Genomic DNA, 22,653 nt, shown 5'->3' with positions numbered 1-22,653 from the left:
CACATGGCCTCTTCAACCTGACAGCTTTGCATGCTGACAAATCACTTGTCAACTGGCCAGAGCTTGAGGCTCTGTCCTATAGTCCCTGGGGCCTGGCCTGCCTTCAAGGGCCAAGGCCTGTGGGGAAGCCACCCAGCTTTCTCATGCTGCCCCCTCCACTCAGTGAAAAAGAGGGTGTCTTGAAAGTAGTATCCTACAGCCCAGCAAGGACCAAATTGGTGGCAGAGATGAAGATGCTGTCTCCCACAAGCTTGAAGATTATGGTCAAAGGTTGGGGTGTGGGTGCAGTATAAAGGGTAAGAATATGGCTGCTGAAGCCAGGCCGCCTGCTTCAACTCCATCCCTTACTGGCTGTGTGACCTAAGGCAAGTTACTCACCCTCTCTGTGCTCAGTTTCCTCATCTGTAAAATGAGGGTACTGGCAGTGCCTACCTCATATGCTCGTTGCAAGGATGAAGTGAGTTAATCTGAGAACAGTACGTGGCACACACTAAGTGCTCCGTGCCTGCAAGTGGCTATGATTATTTGAACACTTTACCCCTCCCCCCAAGACAATGTGTATGGCCTCTGTCCCTGCCCCACCTCCACTTCCACCCCCTCACACACCTTCCTTCAAGGACATCTGACAACAGCAAATATGGAGCATACCTCCATTCACTCACTCATTCATTCATTCGACAAACATTTATCAGATACTATCTATGTGGGCCCGTCACTGAGCTCAGTGATTTACAGCCTTATCATATTTAGGCCTCAAAATATTTTTTTTTCACTTTTTACAAATGAAGAAGCTGGAGGTCCGAGAAGCTAAGTAACCTGCCCAAGATCACCAGCTGGCAATGGGAAGAGCAGAAATTGCACATGCATGATGTCAACGTCCTGCCCACTCAAGCACACCCTCCGCCTCCCTGAGAGAGAGCACATTCCAGTTCCTGAGGCCACTTCCCTGCTTTCCTGGGACTCTCAGCATGTCTGGGCAGGGGGGGCTGGGCTCCTGGTGACCTGCGACAAAAGTGCCCCCTGAAGGGAGGCTCTGGGGAGGGGCAGTGCTGAGGCCCAGGAGCCAGCACATGCCTGACCCTCATCATCACCCACCTGAGAGGGAGGAGGAGGCTTGACGGGGGCTTCCAACACCCAAGAAATCTAGGACCTCAGACCTGGAATAGGAGAATGGCTGACTCACTGAGCACTTACTAGTGCAGAGCACTGCAGGTATGCTATTCTTGGCCATTATTTGCATACATCATTCATCGAGCCCTCATAACAACTGTATGAAGTAATTCCTCTACTTTCCTTTTACTGATGAGGAAGCGGAGGCTTTTAGAGGCTGCCAAATGCCCAAGGCCACACAGCAGGTAACCCCGGCAGGCAGACTTCAGGACTTCCCCCCACCCTCCCACGGAGATCTCTAGCTTTCAAAGTCCATCCCTGGCAGCCGTTGTGTCTCCCGAGGGGAAAGCTCCAATCGCATCCCATGCTGGCTGGAGCGTGTTAAATGCCTCCTGGGGAGCTCCACCCCACAGCCTAGAGCAAGGAGGAAGCCTAGGACCTGGTGGGCTCCTCCCAACACTGGCTATATAAATTGTGGGGTCCGTCGTTCAAGAAGTATTAAGACATTTCAGGACAGTGATGGCGGAGCATCCAACCAAGCACAGGCCCTGTGTGACTGCACAGGTCACCTGCCTCTGGGGCTGGTCCTGGCTCCTCCCACCGAGACCCCCAGCAGGGGCATCAGAAAACACTGGGGGAAGACTGGACTCTGCTGAAGAGAGTAGGGGAGGGGGCGGTCCCAGCAGGGAACCAGGGTGCTGAGTTCTGGGGAGTCCCAGTAGTCCCTCCAGCTCTCTGAGCCTCAGTTTCCTCATCTGTAAAGTGACATGTTGAACAGGATGCCTGCTACTATCCTTTTAAGCCGGGAAGTTTAGGCTTCAGTGCCAAGGCCACGGGGAGCACGCTGGGCCGGGGGCCATCAGGGGAAGGCTAGCACTCAGGGGACAGCCTGGGAGTCTCGGGCCCTTCCGGCCTCCCCAGGACACAGCTGTGTTGTGTCTCCAGACATGACCCCACACATCTGGAGGTCACCTGTGTGACACCTGCACTTGAACGAACACAGGTGAACCGCACGCTACAACCCGCCCTATAAAATAAGCACACATCTTAGAAACGACGGAAAGAGGTAACACAGAATCCAGGGGCAAAGCTTTTATTTTTGCTTCCTGGGGGAACCCTCAGGGCCCTGAAAAGTCAGGAAGGGGAGGATGCATATTAAAGAAAACTGAAGGTGGAATTTAGTAGACCATGCTTCCGGGACTGTTCAGTGCTGCCCCCGGAGGGCCCCTGTCCCAGCACAGCGCCTGACAGGGAGAATAGCACAAGGGAACCAAGGCCACCTGCATGGAACCCCAGCTCTGCCTCCCACCAGCTGGGCGGCCCCGGGCAAGCAACTTCGCCTAGGTCTTCGTGTTCTCCCCCGATTAACGGAGTAAAGGTGCCGCTGTGCGCCTATGCCAAGTTCTGGTCCACAGGGCCCAGGGCAGAGCATCTGTAAGAGCAGGAGCCGCACCTGCAGAGCGCCATCTTCCACTGGCTGACCCGCGCGAACTTGCCCATGTTCAACAGTACTCACCTGTGACAGTGGCAGTGTGGTACGGTTCTACCTCTTACGTGACAGGCACTGTTTTTCATCCATTAGTTCACTTCATCCTCCCGACAACCCCATGAGTATCATTATTATTCTCATTTCAAAGATGAGGAAACTGAGGCACAGAAAGGTTAACACCCTTGCCTGAAGCCAAGAAGCGAGGAAGAGAAGCTGGGGTTGGAACGAGGCAGTCTGGCTCCAGAGATTAATAACAGACTCTAAGTCACGAACCCGAATCATCAAGATGAGTTTATGTTCTGTAGCCTCAGTCTGAGAAGTCAGAGGAGTGTGAAATCCATTTTAGAAAGGCCTCCTCCGTGCAAACTAGTTAAAATTTAAAAAAAAAGAAAGAAAGAAAAGAAAAAAAGACTGGCTCCGAAACTCAGCTAACTGGAAAATCCGCCAGTGAGCCCCTGCACCACTTCCCCCGTGGGGGCACATCTGTGAGGTGTTGCCAGGGCCTCGCTTTGTTCCCCAACCTGATCTGCCCTCTGTAACGCAACTGAGGCCAGAACACTTGCCCAAAGCCCATTATAACAATCTGTATTGTTGTGCTATCGTGGAATCCATGGGGATAAAACAGACCTTAGAGAGATTAGAGAGATTTCTAGGCTGTAACGAAGGCAAGCTTCCCCCATAACGGGTGTGCACCCTGTGGGGAGTCCTGGAGTCTAGGACCGGGTTAGTTGTCTGGGGACTGCGCTTTCGAAGGTGGCTCTGAATTGTGCCGACAGACATAAGAACAAGGCTTCAACTGCTCCCCTTAAATGAAGGCTAGTGCATGAACCAACCCTCGATATGTGTGTGAGCCCAGGAACAGACTGAGGAGGGGTGGTAAGATGGCAGATGGCCTGGGCCAGGAGCGTTAGGGGACAGAGATTCCGGCAGTCCCGCCCTGAGGGAGGGGCTCTCTGTGCATATGAAATGCCGTTCCCAAACCAGAAGCCTCTCTGGAATCAACTGCAGAGAAGATAAAGCAGCTCCTGCAATATATAATTTCCTGCAATTTCTGCCTTTCACCCTATCTTTTTAAAAAACATATTAAGTTCTTCTAAAACAGCAGGATTGCCTCAATTTGCATCTTTCCACATGTTCATCAGGCTGCTTGAGAGACCTCAGCAAACAGCCTTCCTCTCCAGGGTGGCCTGGCCCACTCTAGCAAGTTAGCCCGCCCTGACCCAGAAGAGGACTGTGGAGGTCAGAGGTCAGGCCCAGAGGTCAGCACATGGGACGGAGGCTGGAGAGGGGAGCCACACCCGGGAGGAAAGAACAGAAGGCTGCTGTGGCCTGGGTCTGGCTGGCGGACCCTACGGCCAGAACATGAATAAGGCAAGTGCAAAATTTAACTTAGTCAAAAATCTCAGTAATCAAAAAAAAGATTTTAATGTGATATTTTTAAAAATAAAAATCGATGCAAAAAATCCATGATAAATAAAATATCAAAAATTTAAATAAAGTCATTTTACAAGTGAAGAAATTGAGTCACACAAAGCTCAAGCCACTTGTCTGTGATCACACAGCTGGTGACATGTGACATTTGGTCTTGGTCCAGAACCCAAGTTCTTTTTTTTTCTTTTTTTAAAAATTTTGTTTTTTGAGAGAGAGAGAGTGGCAGGGAGGGAGAGAAACATCAGTTAATCAGTTTCTGTGTCCAGGGACCAAATCCACAACCCAGGCGAGCGCTCTGAGAGAGAATCAAACAGGCGACCGTCCGCTTTGTGGGACGACACCCAGCCAGCTGAGCCGCGCCAGTGAGGGCCAGAGCCCATGTTCTTAAACCACTCCGCCCTGCTGCTCACACGCTGCACCCTAAGGAGCGCTTTTAAATAGATGATGGAACTATGGTGACATTTACTGTCTCCTCTTTAAAGTTTGCTGGGTTTTCCTAAAATTAGTACATTGTCTTTTTTAGTCAGGAGAAAAGAAGACATCAATTAAAAAGAAAAGGAATCGTTGGCCACAATGGCGAAACTCAGCACGCCAGCAGGAGGGAACACAGCCCGGAGCTGGGGGTGACTCTGAACAGTGACCCCCGGGAGGGCTTCTGCACTTAACTCGGGGGCACAGAGCCCTGTCTGGCTGAGATAAGGCTGCAGAAGCAGCAGACCAGGGGTGCTGGCGCCCAGGGACATCAGTGAAGACCCCAGAGACTAGAGTTCATCGAACGCGGATGGCAGGGGAAGTGGTCTAGGAGACTGGGCCTGTCTTTACACCTTGACTGTAATAACCACATCGAGGTCAAGCTGGCTTTTCTCTGCCATCTTAATGACCGACTCTGCAAACAAGTCAGCCAGTTGTGCGTCTGTTGATTTGGTCATTCAGAGGCTGAAAACCCTCAACTGACCATTTTTCTTTCTATTCATTGAGGCTGTATGTCTGGGATACCAAGCCAAACCCATCATTTAAAGTCAAAAGAAAAATGGAACAATTCAGCAATTCAGCCAGTGAGAATGTTCACTGCAGTATTAATTATATTGTTGCTTATAAGAGAATAAATTCAATGAATTATGACCCATCCATATAGTAAAAGAATAATATGCAGTTATTAAATACATGTTTTCCAAGATTATCTTATGACATGGGAAAACAAATCTGGATAACATACTCTACTGACAAATAAAATAAAACTGAATAAATGTTGTACTAATTACAGGGAAAAAAGCACATACGCGCTCACTGCGAAGAAAGCCTTGGAGGCAACTCATGAAATGTCAACAACGATCATCTCTCAGTGATTCTTCTATTCTTTGCATTTTCCAACTTGTCCGTTACGAACATGTTATTTTTTTAGCAGCAGGAAAATGTGTTTTGTCTTGTCTTTTTTTTTCCACTAGGGAAATGATTTCTAAGAGCAAAACATCACAAACGAACTTTTAAAAGGATGATGGTTGCACGCACGTCCACGCTAGCCACAGCACGCACCTTCCCTAAACATCACCCTGCAGGCTCCCGCGCGTCTCAGGAACCTCCGCCACCTCCCTGGCTTCACCTCACCTCTTTCTTCTCCTCTCTCCACCTTCCTCCCAGGCCTCTCCTGAGGTTTGTCTTTAGGAAGATGAGGATTCTAACTTCCCTGCGATTCAGGACGGCTAAGTTCCCCTGCTACAGGGCCCACACAATCTGGCCCCCACTCCCTCCCACGCCCTCACCTCTCTGACATCAGTCTGCCCTGGCCCAGGGTCTTAGCAAAGCTGTTATTTTGCCTGGACCCATCCATCTTCTCCCAGGTATCTGCGAGGGTACACACCCTCACCTGTATGCATTTTGGCATTATACAGTACTGTCCGCGAATTCTTCTTTAGGACAATGAAGAATGCTACAGATTATTTGTTATAAAAACAGAGGCCATGGGTCTAACAAGGCTGAGAATCACTGCTGCGCTGTGATTGCCGGTTGGCATTTCTGTCTCTCACACTCGAATGGAAACTCTGGGAGGATGAGGGCTGAGCCCAAGTGTATTTGCTGAAATGAAATGAATGAACACATGGCAGGCCGGTGACACCTAAGCAGTGAGGACCCCCAGGGCCGCTGCAGTGTGAGGCTTGTGAGAGTCACACCATGGCAGTGTGTGTCCTGACTGGGAGGCAGCCACTAGGAAACTCCTGACCCCAGAGTGAAGCAGGTTTGGGTGACCCACAGGCCTAGGGGGAGCTAAGGGCTCTAAAAGGCGAGAGCAAGGAGCTGCCTCCTCCCTGCACAGCAGCACCCCTGCCTGTCTCCAGAAGCCCACCGCTCACCAGGCTTGCGAAGGGCTATTGGCCCCACAAAGCCCATAGCTGTTCATGGACCATGGAGGCTCATGGCTTCCCTGTGGGTGAAGAAAAGACTCCCTGAGGACTTGGAGTACAAGGCAAGTGCTAGAATCCTGCGGGCCCCTTCAACCTCTCTGTGTCGGTAGCCTGGGATCACTCATACCCACCCAGCCCCAGTCTGTGGTAGGAATCAAAGAGAGACTGTAAACATGAGTGTCCTTGTCAGCTGAGAGGACTGTGCAAATCATGGTGGCTGTTACATGGGACAATAATAAACAATAACAGTTTTACTGCTGAGCATAATTAAATGGTGATTCAGAGCCCTTGAGGAGCTTAAGCTCATCGTTGTCAACATCAACTATCACTGACCAGTGTTTTGGATCAAATGGGATTGTTGGAATTTTCTTGACATTTCAGTTCCAGATGAGAAAGGCTTTTCTGAAACCTACCGAAGTGTGCGGGTGAGCACGCTGGTGGCCTGCTGGAGTCCACTCTAATCCTTTGCTGGTCCCCACCCACCCCCGCCATCCCGGGGGTGAAGGGAGGGTTTGTCTACTTCGGCAGAATGTATTCACTGGAGCAGGAAGCTCTGCTCTGGTGCAAACCGTCTCTCCACTCCACCCTCTTCCTTTGATCCTCCCACTGAATTCGGAGCTGGAACGACAGAGGAAAAGCCGCTCAGATGTAATTATTTTAATTCAGCCAGATGCTGGGAATTAGTCTCTTTTCCTTGCAAGTATTCTTGGGAAACTCAGCCAAAGATGGCCCAAAGAAAAGGAGCTGACAATCTCAGGGAAGGAGGGGACCTCCACCCCCCACCTTGTGCTGGAGCAGCTTAAATCCAGGAAACTGCCATCCTCGGATGCAGGAAGGAGGGGGGCGGGCTAGTCGGTAGTAAATGCAAACTGTTCACGGTCCCATTTTCTGGGTCTAGTTTTCTAGTCCCAGAAAACTAGACCAATAACAGTACCCAGCATTTTCTCGAGCATTAGAAATTCCAAAGCATTTTCACTTTTATGACCTTATTTAATTATAAACTAGAGAGGAAGTCACTGGCTGAGCTAGAAGCTTGGGGGCAGGCTGAATTCAGGCTTCAAGGAATCCGGTCTTGGCCAGGCACCCGTTGGGCACAGTCCCTCCCCATTAACCCTCACAGCAACCCTCCGCGCCCAGGCGCACAGGTGGAGAACCTGACTGGAACAAGCTCCAGCCTCCCGTCAGCCGGGTTCTCTCCCTTGACTGAACTCCAGTAGTGTCCAGATCAGGAGCACACAGAGGTGTGGTTTTCAGCATCGCCACTGCTGTGCTTCCTGTTCATTCAATCACAAGTTATGATAGGACCTTGGGAGCACCTACTGCGTGCCCAGCCCTCTGCTGGTGCAGACCCGGGACAGGTTCAGGCCTGCCGCCAAGTTCCCCCAGACCCCCTGAGGTGAGCGGACCAGCTGAGGAACCAGAAGCAGCGGTTGCATGAGTTGCCTTAGCCCTTGCTGTGCTGCCCTGTCCCATCCATCCTGTCTCATTCTCCAGCTGGAAGCCCCTGAAAGCAGTTCGGGACCCCACAGGCTAGTGTCCTGGCTCTAGAACCAGGCTGCCTTGGTTCGGTCTCTTCCACTCAGAGGCCGTGCGGCCTTGGCAGTCACTTAACCTCTCCGTAAAATGAGGACCATAATATACCAGACGTTGTAATACAGCATAGTACATATTACATTACATAATATAATGCATCAGATAAACAAGTTGATACATGTCGCCGTTTAGCACAGTATGTGGCTCAGAATAATTGTTCAATTAATGTTGGCTAATGATTTATACCTCCATACCAGTAGTTTTCAAAGTACGGACCAGGAACCCCTGGCCCCGGCAGGGGAGGTGGGGGGAATCCATGAGGCCAAAACTATTTTCAAATAATGCTAATGAGATGTGGGATCTTCTAGAAGTTACCTGATGGCGACTCACAACAGACCGACTGCAGACGCACACGTGAGAATGCAGTTCTCGTGTGTCGAGCCAGACATTAAAGAGATTTACAAACATTTAAAACAAGCCACTCCTCTCACAATAAGACCTTTGTTTAGGAAAATACAGTTATTTTTCAAAAAAGGTGTTATTTATGTTAACCAGGAATAGGGTAAACTATTGTTATTTTAAAATGCATTAATACGTAATTTAAAAATTCTTCTCAATTTTAAATAAATATTGATAGCTGACAGACAGAATAGCGGTGACGACTTCCCAGGCAGCTCAGCACATCTCGTTTCTCCTCATCCCTCCCAGGCCCCTACCTTGAGCCGGACCCGGCCCCACTGGAAGCTGGTCCCAGGTCGTCCCATCACCTTCCCCTGCGGCTCCTCGTGAGCCTCCTGGGCGGCCTGGGGAGAGGGTTTCAGAGCCAGGCTGACCTGCGCTGGCTCCCTGACTCTGCCACTTCCCATCCTGTGCCGGGTGACTCAGCCTCCCGGCCTCCATCTCCGCACCCATAACACGGGGACAGCAGTGATAGCTAACTCCCAGGGCTGTTGGTGGGAGTAGTGATAACTCGTGTACAGTGTCTATCGCTTGACAAGTAAAAACTATACTTGATCATTGTGATTAGCCATTGGGTCTTCCGAGCCCTTTCAGCTGTCCCCATTGGCTGCTTCTCCGCAGTCCCACGGCAGAAGTAAAACCAAAAGCTTCCTGGGATTGAGACTCTGCTTCCCAACATGCACACATATTCACACGCACGCACACACACACACACACGCGCTCTCACATCCGGCCAACAACACACCCTCATTACCTCGGCCCTGTGCAGGGAGGCACCCTACTCTAGAGCTAAGAGTGAAAAATGACAACGAAACGCCAAACGCCCAGGCTCTATGACGGAAAAGGCCCCTCTGCTGCCAGTGTCGGTGCCAAGGCGGTCTTGGCCCAAGGACACAGAAGCGGCAGCATGACAGGAGCGGAGGGGGCCCTGGGGCGGGAGCCAGGGGACCAGGCGCCCTGGCCCAGCCCTGCTGCGGACCGCGGGCCACCTCCCTCCCCTCTCTGGGCCTCAGTCAGCTCAGCTGTAGAAAGGACTTTCGCCGTCTAGCTTCGATGTTACAGAATTCTGTGACAGGCAAGACTGGGGGGCCAAGAACACACGTGGTCCCAGGGTCCAGGCCAGCCTCCCCTCCTTGCCCCCCTGCCCCGCACACCCCAGGGCCTGTCCTGGAGCCCCTCTGCCACTCACCCTACAGTTGCTGAGCTCCTCGGCGGACAGGATGATGGTGCCACATTTCTTCCCTGGGATGCCGCTGGGAGAGGAAAGATGAAAGGGTGGAGAACCAGACAGACGGAGACAGACAGACACCTGGACACTCCCTGAGCGAGCCCTCCTCACCTGCCCCTGCCCCCCTCCCCCCGCCCACCCGGCAGATCTGCCCGAGCCGTGGAGGAGACGGAGTCCCCTGAAACACTGGCAGTGTGGCCTAGCGCCCTGCTCCCGGGGCCCGGCCCCAGGCCTGGAGCCTCCCCACCCCGGCTCCCCGAGAGCCCACCAGGAAAGGTGGCAGCGGCAGTGACAGTCCTAGAATCGGAAAAGCATCCAGACTCACCCGGAGGCTTCCAGACCAGTGTTTCTCAAACTTTCCATCCAAAGACCACTTCTGTGGGCAAAAGACCTTGTGGGCTAGCCACCCCGCCCTGCACCCAGCTGACCCCAGAACCCCAGAACATTCCAGCTCCGAGCCACTCTGACTCGTGTCGGGAGAGCAACAACAGGGAGGGAAGCAGAAGGGCCGGCCTCTCTCCCATGACTACTGCCCCTGGGACAGCTTGGCTGGAGTCTCTCTCCCAGAGAAATCCCAGACCACCATGCAGATCCTCGGGGAGATGGGCAACGAGGACCTGAGGTCAGCCCGCCCGGGAGTCCCTCCAGGAGGGTGAGTTCCCCAGATGGGGCTCTGCCCAGGGCACCTGCCCCTCTCTTCCCTTGTTTAGGAGAGACCACTCCCCGGGCACCAGCCCATTCCACCCTGATGTTTAGGGCTAAGTGAGGGTCCCAGTGCAGCCCAGGGCCGCTGGGAGACAGAAGGAAATGTCAGGTTGTCCTGCAGCTGCAGGACTTTGAGCTCCTTACTGTACCTCTCTGAGCCTCAGTTCCCTCACACAGGAGCCGGGTATGACTGCAGCATCGTGTTACTAACATGCACACACAGCGCCTGGCGCAGAGAAGGCCCCCAAGGAGCATCACGGTCCCCCTGCCCCCTTCCTGTCCAACTGTGCAAAGCTCATAAAATCCAGTCCCACACTTCAGGCCGACCCGGGGCCACCCAAGTGCTGTCTGAGGAGCACATTTTGAGAACCACTGATGGAGCTCTTCTCAGCACCGATTCTCGGAGGGAGGGGCTCTCAAACAGAGGAGGCAGGGGAGGCAGGAAAGCCGGTCCTAGGGGCTGATGAGATAGCCAGATGTTCCATACCAGATGAGCAGGGGCTGCATCTGGAGGTTCCCCTGTCACAGGCAGGTAGCAGCGCCTGCTAGCTTGTCCCCTTGGACAGGGCGGCTGAATCGAGCGGCCCGGAGACTCTCCCCACCACCTGTCTGGCCCTTCCTGGTAGTAGAGATATGATTTGTTTGACCAGGCGATAAAATCCTCACGCCAGCCTCCTCGCCCAAGGCGTCTCCATCTGTTCCTCTCTTTGCCTCTGAGTCCCGGTTCTATTTCCAGTCTTTCCTTCCCCTCTCCAGCCCTGCTCCCACCTGCTCGGCCTTCCTTTCTGTCTCCCCCGCCCGCCCTCCCTCTGGCCGTTCTCACGCTCCTCTCCGTTTCTCCCTCCGACTCTGGCTCTCTTTCCATTCGCTGCTCCTCTACTCCCTTGTAAATCAACATCCACGTTCTTCCTGGGCTGTAAGCCTCCCTGGGTCCCCTGGAGACCCCTTTCCCACATCCAGCTGGTCTGGTGGCCAGTGGAGCTTTCCTTACTCAGCCAACATGCTCCTATTCAGGAGGCACCTCCAGGCTGCTTCCCCAAGCCTACACTCCTCCCCTGCCCCCTGCTGAGGCAAGGACCCTCCCTCCAACAGGACAGGAGGAGAGGGAAGGAGTGGGGAGGGTCTGCATTGCCCACTTTTGCACAAGGCCAGGCAAAAGCAGATGGTCAGAGTGGAGGCTGGCCCACCGCAGCTGGTGAGCAAATGTAGAAAGTAAGGACTTAGCTGAAGCCACTCTCTGGACGAGACTGACATCCCTCAGTGGGAGCCATGGACAGAAAGGGAGAGAAAAATCGTGTCAGAGGCAGAAGAAACCAGGCCAGAGGGAGGAAGGGAAGGGAAAGTGCCCAGACCCTCTGACTCCTATCAACAGACCCTACCTAGACCCCGCCCTGCTCACAGAAGTTCCATGAGCCACTGGGGCTGCAGAAGCTCGAGCTCCAGCCTGGATGGGGGCAGGGACCAGCTGCAGAGTGGCCCAAAGTGCCTGAGCCCTTGAGAAGGGACCCAGGGTCCTCTCTGTCCTCCGGACCAGGGTGGCGTGCACAGTGTTGGGAGCGAGGACTGGGCCAGGACTCAGAGGCCCCTCTGCAGAGCTGGCTGAGTGTCTGAGGACCCGAGGGCCAGAGAGGTCTGGTGACCTACCCGTTGGACACAGCCGGCATGGGTTTGCCCGTCCTGGAGTTCAGGCTGAACGCTCCTATCCTGCGCAGACAGGGAGAGAGAAAGCCTGTCATGAGCCACCTGTTTCCAGAGACCAGAGTGCTTGCCATCTGGATTCTTGGAGACTGGTTTCTGGTGTGAATCAAACATCAAAACAGGACCAAAGCCACGGGTCAGGGGAAGGAGAACTCTTCTTCCCAAACCTTGTTGTAAAGTCCTGGGCAACTCTAGCTCAGGGGCTCTCAGAGTGGGGTCCCGGGCAGCAGCAGCAGCAGCCCCTGGGAACGCGAATGCAAATTCTCAGGCCTCACCAGGACCTGGATCTGAACCTCTGGGGGCAGAGCCCGAAGTCCGTGTCCAACAAACCTCCAGCAGATGCCGATGCCTGCTGCCGCCTGAGAACCACCGCGTTCCCTCTCTGAGCCTCGGCGAGCAGGCGGTGAAGTGGGGAAAGGCTGAGAGCATCACCCGAGATCAGCCCTGGAACGGGGCCTGGTGAAAGGGAGCCGCTCCCGGGCCTGGCCGAGGGGACAGCCGCCCTCACACACGTACACCTTCAGTGGGCAGAGCGGGTCCCCCTCCTTCAGCAACACCGAACGTCTCCACCAACCTCCACCCTTGAGGTCCTGCTTGCCTTTGAAGGCGCAGCTCCCTTGCCATCTCCTACCCCGTCTTCCTCAGTTCCCCAGGGGCACCCTCCGCCAAGTGTGAGTCAGGAGACAAAGGCAGAAACCAGACCCGACCGGACCCAAGTAGCTCATGAGCTTTTGACCAAGCAATTGGGAGCTGAGAGGGGTTGACACACACTTACTCATAGGATCCCACGTTTTAGAAGCTTCAGAGCCCCCTAAACCTAGGCTTGCTCCCTGTTCTCAATAAATAATAGCTATTATCATTTTCTGTGAACCCAGAGGAAGTGACCTTTTGGGGGACAGGGAGGTCTTTGTCGGTGTCCTGAAGTTATCACACAGTTCCTGGGGGGGGGGGTCAGAGACAAGGGCCTGGGAGAGAGACCACCCCCCTCCACACACACAGTAACAGGTTCTGCAGTTATCGATCATGGTGAGGGGTGGCATCCAGCGGGAACTTGGCAGAAACAAGCTGGGGGTTGGTGCCCGGCCCGGCCTGACCCCCTTTTCCTGCCGACCTGCCCACGCCCGCGTGCTCATCCCAGTCATCAGGCCTCTGTTGCCTGGGCCCTGCTCCTGGGGTTTCCTGAGAAACAGGGAGGACAGAGGTGACCCCCACCACCTGGCCAGCCCCGCTGGTCCCCGAAGCCATCCTCAGACTCCACTGCGAGAAGCCTTGGGACTCTTCACCCCAAAGCCTGCTTGGAATAATGGCTTTCTCCTGAAAGCACGCAAGCCCCTGCAGTGCAGGCAGCCAGGGGCAGGGTGAGATGGGGAAAGCTTCACCAGACCCCGTGCTGGCCCGCAGCAAGGGTGAACAGTCTGAGGAACGCTCTGTGTGAGTAGGACCCTCCATTCGAACAAACCCCAGCTCTCCTGCTTCCCAGCTGTGTGGCCCTGGGCAAGTTACTTCCCCTCTCTGGGCTTTGGTTTCTTCCCTCCTACAAGGATAGGAGTGGGGGACTAGATTGTATCTCAGAGCCTTCCTAGGAATGTGGGGCTCTAATAACCAAGCTGGGATCCCTCCAGGGTAACTGGGTTAAAGGCCCCGCAAGGGGAGGACCCACGGGGTCTCCTCATTCTTAATCATCCTGCACGACTGGCTGACAGCTTTGCCACCCTCTGAGCCAGCCCTCAGCGGGGCAGACAGGACGTTGGCCCGTCACCGAAGAAGGAACCCAGACAGGCCCCAGTCTCCTCTACACTTACGTGAGGGGCTTTTCCAGGCGGCTCCCGGGGGACCCCACAATCTCTCCAAGGGTGCAGAAGGCCTGGCCCAGGAAATCCTGCAGATCCAGGGTACAGAAAACACCAGTGTCACCCACGCCGCTCACAGCCATCCCAGCTCCCCCATCACCACCCTGGAAGTGTGAAGGCTCTGAAATGACAGGATACAGCATTGACACACACTCGGTGTCACGGTGAAGCCAGAGGCTGACTCAGAGCTTGACATTTAAGAGACTTCAGAATCACTGGGCAGTCGCAGGTAGAACTCACGTGTTTGGATAAGTCAGGGCTCTTTGAGTCAACGTCGTATCTGCAGGGAACACAGAGAGGTGGTGATGGCAGCCGGTGTCCTGCCCCGCCCAGTCTGGCCCCAGGACCCCTGCACCACGGAAAACAGGCTCTGGCCCCAGAAGAGCTTTGACAGAGGGAGAGGCCAGTGGGAACCTCCCAGTCACCGGGGGAGAGAAGGGCTCCCAGAGGTGGAGCTAGAGTCCTCCACACCCAACCGGCAACTACGCAGGGGGCTTTTTCCCTGCCCCACCTCCCTTCCATCTCCTGAGGAGGGTAAGGCTAGACTTCAGCTAATAGTCACTTGTATTCCGGGCCAACCCTGAGCTTCCTCTAACATCACTGCCCCCACCTTCCCTAGTCCTGCGGCCCCACCTCCCACCACTGCAGCCTCCCCAGCTCCAGACTCAGCACCATCTTCCACTCACAGGTCGAAACGGAGGTTCTGCTTCTCCTCGAAGAAGTAATCCACAATGAATTTGCGCACAAAGTCGGGGTTGAGTGTGTTGTCGATGACCTCGGTTCGTCCGAACTGCAAGAGGAGATAAAACATGGACCTCGGGACCAGGCTGACAGGGCAGGGAGCAAAAGCCAAGCCTCTGCTGACCGCCCCATCCCCAGTCCTGGCGAGAGCGCCTCCCTCTAACGATGGACACTGTCCACATTGTGGCTCCAGTGGTACTCTCCCTCTCTCTCCCTCAGCTCCGCCCAAGTTGAATGGTTTTGATACCAGATACCTGAGCAGGTACTTGCTTCTCTTCCCCACCTCGCTGCCTTTGCCTATGCTGTCTTCCAGCTGGCCTCCCCTGCTTGGCCAGTGCCATGTCCTCCATTCCTTCCAGGTCCCTGACTGATGTCGCCTCCTCCAGGCAACATTCCTGATTCCTCCAACCGGAGTTTTACTTTTCCTGAACTGTCTCATTGGACTTGCGCCTGCCCTGACGACTGCCATTCTTCCCTGACTGGTTGCCACTGGGTGTGTACCCACTGGACGCCCCTGCTGTGAATGCAAAGACAAGAGACCCAGATGGTGGGATCAGGCCCCACCTCCTGGCATCCGCGGCCCTGTGTGAGCTCTGCCCTCGAGTGTGGGCTGGACCAGGCGACTCACTTCTAGTGAACAGACCAGAGCACAAGTCACGCCCAAGATTACGTCATCGGGACTGTGACGCCCGTCCCGGGCACCCTCTCTCGCTGTCTCTGGCCGGCCCACTTTGATGAAGGCAGCGGCCGTGCTGTGCGCTGCCCTGTGGAGAGGCCCATGTGGCGGGGAACTAAGAGCAGCCGACCCATCCCTAAAAATCAGAATCCTTCCAACAGCCACTGCGAGCTCAGAAGTGGACCCTGCCCCAGCTGAACCTGGTGACGACTGAGGCTCTGCAAACACCCTGACCATGGCCTTGTGAGGTAGAGGACCCCACAGAGCTGCGCCCCAACTCACGACCGTGTTGTTTCATGGCTACACTCTGGGTCAGTTTGCTACTCAGCAGTAGGTAACTAACACACAGACGTGACTTTCCTGGTATCCCCTGCAGCATATACTCCAAAACTGTTCACGCATTAGACATTCAATAATTGGACACATTAAACTCTCCCAAATGACTTAAGGAAGTGTCTTCCTATTTCTGGGCATCGGAATCACTTGGAGGATTTGTTAAAACACAGACGCAGGCCTTACTGCCAGAGGTTCCAGTTCAGTAGGTTTAGGGGGGGCCTGAGAACTTGCATTTCTAAAGATGGCGGTGATACTGCCACTGCTGGTGCAGCGACCTCCCTTCGAGAACCAGTGGGTGACACTGTGGTGCCCAGAACCCTGAGCTCCCAGGAGGGCAGTGCGGGTGAGACTCCGGGCCGTCACTTCCATCCAAGTAGCTCTCTTTTACACATCTGTTCGATACACTGGACTTTTCTGATGAGATTTTGTTTCAGAAAAGGGACATGGGACTCAAAGACAGAGCCCCAAAGCCCTGCACTTGGCGCTCCAAGAAGGGCGGGCACAGTATTCTCCAAAGTAAACAACAGGCATATACACAATAAATATTTTAAATAGGTTGTTCATCTTTCTTAATACATAAACATTTTTTTTAACTTACATAGTAATTTCCAAAACAAAAAGTCAGTCCTGAGTGCTGGTCCTCCCTGACGGGGCTCCGTAGCCCAGACAAATGCCAGCACACAGTCCCTCTCACACGTGGTGGGCAAGGTCCCTGCCTGTCACTGGGACATACCCGAGTGACCCCTTCTACCCTGAGTTAAGTTTGAAACCTGCAAAGGGAACCTCCCCCTCCTCCCCAAGGCAGGGCGGGGCCATCCGAGGAACACTAGTTTGGCCCCTCGGTGCCTTCACCCCCTTGTCTACAGCCTCTCTCTCCTGTCAGTTCCACCTGCTAACTCTCCTGTGCCCGCCTCCTGTGCTATCGCCTTGGACTGGGCGCATCATTTTCTCAGCTCAGCCACAGCGGCAACCTCCCAGAGGGTCACCCATGTGGGCCAATTGCTTATGCCTGACAACTCAGCTCCCAGAAGTCCTGCTCTCCAATTCCCAACCCCTCCCCGGGCTCCCATACTCCTCCTCATGTCCCTACTGCTGCACTTACCGAGTCCCCTGGCGATAATCTACTGAGGCTCTTTCCACCCGACTGGACTGCGCTGCTCGAGCAGCAGGAGGATCCACACTCCTCACCTGTGCAGCCCAGGACCTGACACTGCTCAACAGTCACAAGCTCACAGATGGGGACAATCATCGCCCCAGGAACTGCGTTAAACATTCTTTAATCACTTTGTGGCAGACTTTCTCCGCTTTATTGATGAGAAAACAAAAGCACAGAAGAGTTTAGTAATTTGTCCAGGGTCACATGGCTAATAGTTGCTGACATCCAGGCAGAAACCCAGGCACTCTGGCCCATGCTGTCTAAGCCACGTTGTGGTACACGTCCCAGGGGCAAGGACAGCAGAAGCTCACCGCCCCCAGGGGCTGCTACACAGCAGGTACCCAGGAACTGATGAATGAAGGAAGGTTTTGAATGAGGAAATGGATGAGTGGGTTAGAGTCCTAACTGCTTCACAAGCTAATTGTGTGCCTTGATCAGAGCCTTTGAAAGCCTCAGTTTCCTCAACAGAAAATGGAAAATACTCCTTGCCCTGCTCACTTCTTAGTTATTATCCAATCAATTCAATTATTAATTCGATGAACAGTTTTTAAGCACTTGTTATATAACCCAGGTCACATGCTGGGTGCTGAGCTACAGACATAAATGAAACATGAACCCCATACTTAGGGGCTTCTCTGTCATTGGTGGGACAACTCATAAACAAATAACTACTGTGCAGTGTGCTAACTGTGCTAACAGAGCTATATGCAAAGGCCTAGGGCAAGGCCCTCCCAGACACTGGACACTGGAATCATGGGAAAGCATGAAGTATTGAAAGGTACCAAAAAGCAGATCACTGGGTGCGCCGTTTCACCTATTAGTCCAGACGTCTGATTTCATAGAGGTCTGCATCTTTCATTATCTTTAAAATACTTTACAACTCTGCAAATCATAGAAGGAATAGAGTAATGCAAATGATTCGTATCTGTAGAAATGCAAATAAATTTAGTTCAGTGGTATGCAATTGATTATTTGATTATTACCTTCTGGCTATTGACTAACTTTGCATCTATTTATGAATTAACTTCAGCATTCCTGATTTCCCATTTGTGTGCGTTACTTGAATTTCAGTAAGTCCTCACTTAACCTCGTTGATAAGTTCTGTGACTTTAAGAGGAATGATGTACAGCAAGACCAATTTTACCACGAGTTAATGATATAAATAAGAGTTAAGTCCCTTTGGTATCTCAGTAACATACTAAATCGACATTGAACGAAAGACCTTATTTGCAGACCTGCTGTACTGTAACATCTTACTGGTTCCTTCATTAATTAATGAGTTAAAGAAACGTTTGCTATGTGTTCATTTTATATTCGTACAGGATTAATCATTTTACTTTTTAAAAAGTCCTCACCCAAAGGTGTATTCATTGATTTTAGAGAGAGAGGAAGGAAGGGAGGGAGGGAGGGAAAGAGGGAGAGAGAAATGGTGATGGGCTGCCTTTGTCGAACACCTTTAAAAACTCCTCTGGCAAGATTTCGAATAAAGCCCAGACGAGAAGGAGAAAGCATTGCGTCGCACACTTCTGTCCCCACCCCACTGCTGGCAGAGGCTCCAAGGAAAACACCCGTTAGGGGAGATGACAGGGCTGCTTTGCAAATGGCACTCGAAGCTTCAATAGATGGGAATTCCCCAGAGATTGATTTCTGCTGGAGAAGAAAATGGAGTTCCCCTGGAAATAGGACACGGGGTGGGGGGGCAGGCAGTGGGGGGCTCTCCAAGGACCCCAACACCTCCTGGAGCAGGAAAGGGGACAAGCCCTCGGGGCTGGGCAGTGATGAATTATCAGGATGCAGGGGTAATTAACATGTGCACATCACAAAGGACTGGGAAATCTACAGCCTGGAGACTTCCTAAAGGTGTTTATAGCCTTCATTACTTGGGCTAATAACAAAGAGAAAACATGCGAAAACTTGAATTTTAAAATCCAAGAAGCCTCCAGGTCCCTGTCAGGGCCGATTTATACTCCTATTAATGATGGTATGAACACAACTGAGCTGATGTTCAAAAAAATCAATGTGGCTGTATTTCATTTTACCCAGAATTGTGGAGTTTTCAAGTGGAAAGGGACTCGGCATGAGGTGCGAGCAGCAGGAAGCACGAGAAGGCAGGTGGTCTGACTGTATGACGGGGGGAGCAGGGGAGGGAGGGTTAGCCCCTTACCACCTGCAATCACAGCCAAGGCGGCCCTGCACACTCTCCCAGCTCCCTGGCCTATCAGTCCCGCCTTCCAGTCCTTCTGAACCCCTGTGTCCATACTCTGGGGTCTGAAGATGGGGGCAGGGGGGCTCAAGTTGCCCACAATCTGGGGCACAGGCATTCTCTGATCAACAAAGCTGAAGAGAAGCCCCCAAATCTTTGTTTTACCAAGTGATTCTGATGTAGAGAGCCCCAGGGTAGGCGGGGGAGTGTGGACGGGGTGGGCTGTGGTGTGTAATGGGAGAGACAGAGCCATCCATCTAGGTGAGGAGGGCCTCCCTGATCCCAGGGGCTGGGCAGTCTCCCAGGGGAGAAAGAAAATACAACAGAGAAAGAAGCCTGGAAATTAGGGTATTCATTCACCTTCGAAAGCTCCCCTGGCAACAAAACCCAGAAGGAAAAGCTCTTGTCACTCCACAAAAGTGTCTCCCAAGAGGTCCTAACAACTCACGACTAAGCCTTGAGAATATCAACGAAGCAGCATTAACTACATGTCATCAGCTACAGTGAGACCCTCAAAGGGGAGGCAACTGGAAACCTCTTTGAGGACTAAAGCATCATGCGCGTGTCGGAACTTAGGGGAGTAGGAGGGCAACTGTCCCTCCAAACCGCCCTGGGGTAAGGGCCAAGGGCAGGGCTGAGAGCAAGAACCCGGGTAAGACAGGTAAGGCGAGAGACTGCAAGCAACTCAGCGAAGTCTCCCAACACCTGAGTCAGCTCCTCACCATTGCCCAGAGGCAGGGTGGCGGAGAGGGGAAGCCGGGCCAAGAGCCCAGGACCCCCACTGGCACAGTCTGTTGCTCATTATCCACATGAGACAACATGGAAACCGCTCAGAGACTGCTAATTCAGAACAAACCATTCCTTCTCCAGAGGAAGATAGAAAGGAATGTGTGAGAAGTACCGCCGTGTCTGCATGTTGCCCTTCAGCACCTGTGAGAGCCCTCACGCAGCCCTCCTGTAGCCCTGCTCTGTGCCAGACATCAACTGTTTCCCGTATAATAACTTGTTTAATCTTCACGACAATCTTATTAGGCAATACTAATACTATTCCCATTTTACAGATAAATTAACTAAGATGAAACTCAGAGACACAGCAAGTGGGTAGTAGGGAGATGATTTGAACCCAGGCAGATTTGGCTCCATGTCAATAAGGATTTGAGGTAGTCACTAACCAAGAAGAGGTTAATACAAAGAATGAGGCCGGAACTATGTTCTATCCAGTCTTTACCACTATTTTTTCTTCTCACCACTAGCCCAACCTCTGAATTCTTTAGTGCCTACTGTCCCTTCTACCTTGTTGACTCTTCTTGTGGGGTCTGTGGGGTCAGGTGGCACCAGTGAGTGTCCCTGACCTATACCTCTGCTCGCCCCCATCCCTTCTAAAGCCCCTGTACTCACACATACACACACACAGCCCTGATCCCTCCTGTGATTTCCATAAACATTCATTGATTAACAAGTTGACCTAGAACCTAAAGATCTCAGAGCTGGAAGGAACCAAATCCTCTCAGCCAATGAGAAAAGAGAAGCAGGAAAGAGGAAAGGGGGTTGGGGTGCTCGGACAGAGGTCACACTGCTGATTAAGGGCTGTGAGGGGCTTCTGGTCAAGACAGTGTTGTAGGGAGACACGGCCCACCTCTTCTCACAACCACGTCAAAATGACAACTCAAATATAGAACCACCACTACTCAGGAATGTTAGAAATCTAGTTGAATGGAAGTCTGACAACTACAGAATTGAAGAAACCACATCCATCCAGACTGGTAGGAGGTACGAGGCACATGGATGAAGAATGGGCTGGCCCCACACCCACATGGATAAAAATTCGGGAGGGATATCTTGGGAGCAAGGAGTCCCAGATCCACACCAGGCCCCCCAGCCCAGGATTCCAGTGCCAGGAAGAAAAGCTCCCACAACTTCTGGTTGCAAAAACCAGCAGGGATTGAGTCAGTGAAGGAGGCTGTTGAAGCCCCAAACATTTCCTCTTGGGGAACACACACAGACTCACCTACTCAGACTTGCTCCCTCTGAGCTCCAGCACCAGAATGGCAGCTTGAAGGGCACCAGTGGTATATACAGGGAGAGACTGAGTATCTGGCATCAGGGTGAGTGGAGGCCATTGTCCCTTTGCTGAGCCCTCCCCACGCAGAGTCAGCAAGCTGGTGCCATATATGAGACTCCATCAACCTGACACTGTGTGACCCACTTTGGAGATCAGTAGAGGCTCTACCCCACCCAATTCATGGGCCTACCCAAACTGCTTTTCCATAAGAATAGCTGGTTTTGCCTTCTAAATCCTATCAAACAAGCAGCATCTAGCTTCAGTGAGCTCTAGCAGCAGCCAGTTTAGAGTTACAGCTTGGCTTCACCTGGGAATCTCCCAGCCCAGCACCAGTAGCAGCCATTCCGGATTGTTCTGTGGCTCAGGCAGGGTGCCCTAGGCAAAACACTGGTGGGCGTGGACCTTGTCCTGCACCACCCAGGAAACCACATGGCCAACCCACCCAGTGGACGGCTACGGACCACGTTGGAGCACCACCACCCTGCCCCCTGCATAGCTGATCCTTCATAGATGGCAGAGACTTGTCACAGCCTGTCCTTGCAGCTGGCTAGATGGCTGCATTGATCCCACCCATTGATCTGCTAACAGCAACCAAGGCTCAACTACAAGAGGAGAATGTACTCAGCCCACATGAAGGGTACACCTTGAGTACCCAGCTTTGGTGACAGGGGAGACTGTGCCACTGTACCCTAGAGGACACCTACTACATTAGGCCACACTAACAAGACACAGAGTCAAAACAGCTCCAGATAATACATAGAACCAAACACAGCGAGGCTGCCAAAATGAGGAGACAAAGAAACATGGCTCAAATGAAAGGACAGATCAAAACTCCAGAAAAAGAGCTAAATGAAATGGAGATAAGCAATCTTTCAGATGCAGAGTTCAAAACACTATTTATAAGGATTCTCAAGGAATTTAGTAAGGACTTCAGCAGCATAAAAAAGACCCAGTCAGAAATGAAGGATATACTAATCGAAACATAGAACAATTTACAGGGAAGCAACAGTAGAATGGATGAAGCTGAGAATCAAATCAATGATTTGGAACATAAGGAAGCAAATAACAAGCACACAGAGCAATAAGAAAAAAAAATCCAAAAAAATGAGGATGGTATAAACAGCCTCTGGGACAACTTCAAGAGGTCTAACATTTGCCTCAAAGGGGTACCAGAAAGAGAAGAGAAAGAACAAGAAATTGGAAATCTATCCACAAAAATAGTGAAAGAAAAATTCCCTAATTTGGTGAAGGAGATAGACATGCAAGTCCAGGAAGTGCAGAGAGTCCCAATTATGAGGGATGCAAAGAGGCCCACTTCAGGACACATCATTATTAAAAAGCCAAAGGTTAAAGAGAGACTTTTAAAAGCAGCAAGAGAAAAGAAATTAGTTACCAGATAGGAGAGGGAAGGGGAGAATGGATGAAGAGGTAAGGGGATTAAGAAGTTCAAACAGGTAGTTACAGAATAGCCATGAGGATATAAAGTACAGTAAAGGTAATGTAGTAGCCAAAGAATTTATATGCATGACCCATGGACATGAACAATGGTGGGGGAATTGCCTAAGGGAGTAGAGGGT

General features: G+C 52.3%; 1 protein-coding gene across 3 annotated transcripts in view; it reads right to left on the bottom strand.

Moving 5' to 3' along the window:
- The window catches only part of CPNE5 (copine 5), an 86,203-nt gene that overhangs the window by 36,994 nt on the left and 26,556 nt on the right, over nt 1-22,653 (bottom strand). For 2 of the 3 annotated variants that reach the window (XM_053671468.1, XM_053671471.1), the window contains exons 4-9: nt 14,589-14,692; nt 14,143-14,182; nt 13,855-13,931; nt 11,999-12,058; nt 9,975-10,025; nt 9,611-9,674 (exon numbers count right to left, since the gene is read on the bottom strand). In XM_053671468.1, the coding sequence (XP_053527443.1) occupies nt 9,611-9,674; nt 9,975-10,025; nt 11,999-12,058; nt 13,855-13,931; nt 14,143-14,182; nt 14,589-14,692 (396 nt within the window). The remainder of the gene's footprint in view (nt 1-9,610; nt 9,675-9,974; nt 10,026-11,998; nt 12,059-13,854; nt 13,932-14,142; nt 14,183-14,588; nt 14,693-22,653) is intronic. The other variant, XM_053671469.1, reaches the window with a different exon arrangement.

Source organism: Artibeus jamaicensis, unplaced genomic scaffold (assembly GCF_021234435.1).
Source record: "Artibeus jamaicensis isolate MK-2021 breed Jamaican fruit bat unplaced genomic scaffold, CSHL_Jam_final contig_1803, whole genome shotgun sequence".
Classification (NCBI taxonomy): Eukaryota; Metazoa; Chordata; class Mammalia; order Chiroptera; family Phyllostomidae; genus Artibeus; species Artibeus jamaicensis.
This window is presented reverse-complemented; position numbering and strand designations above follow the sequence as displayed.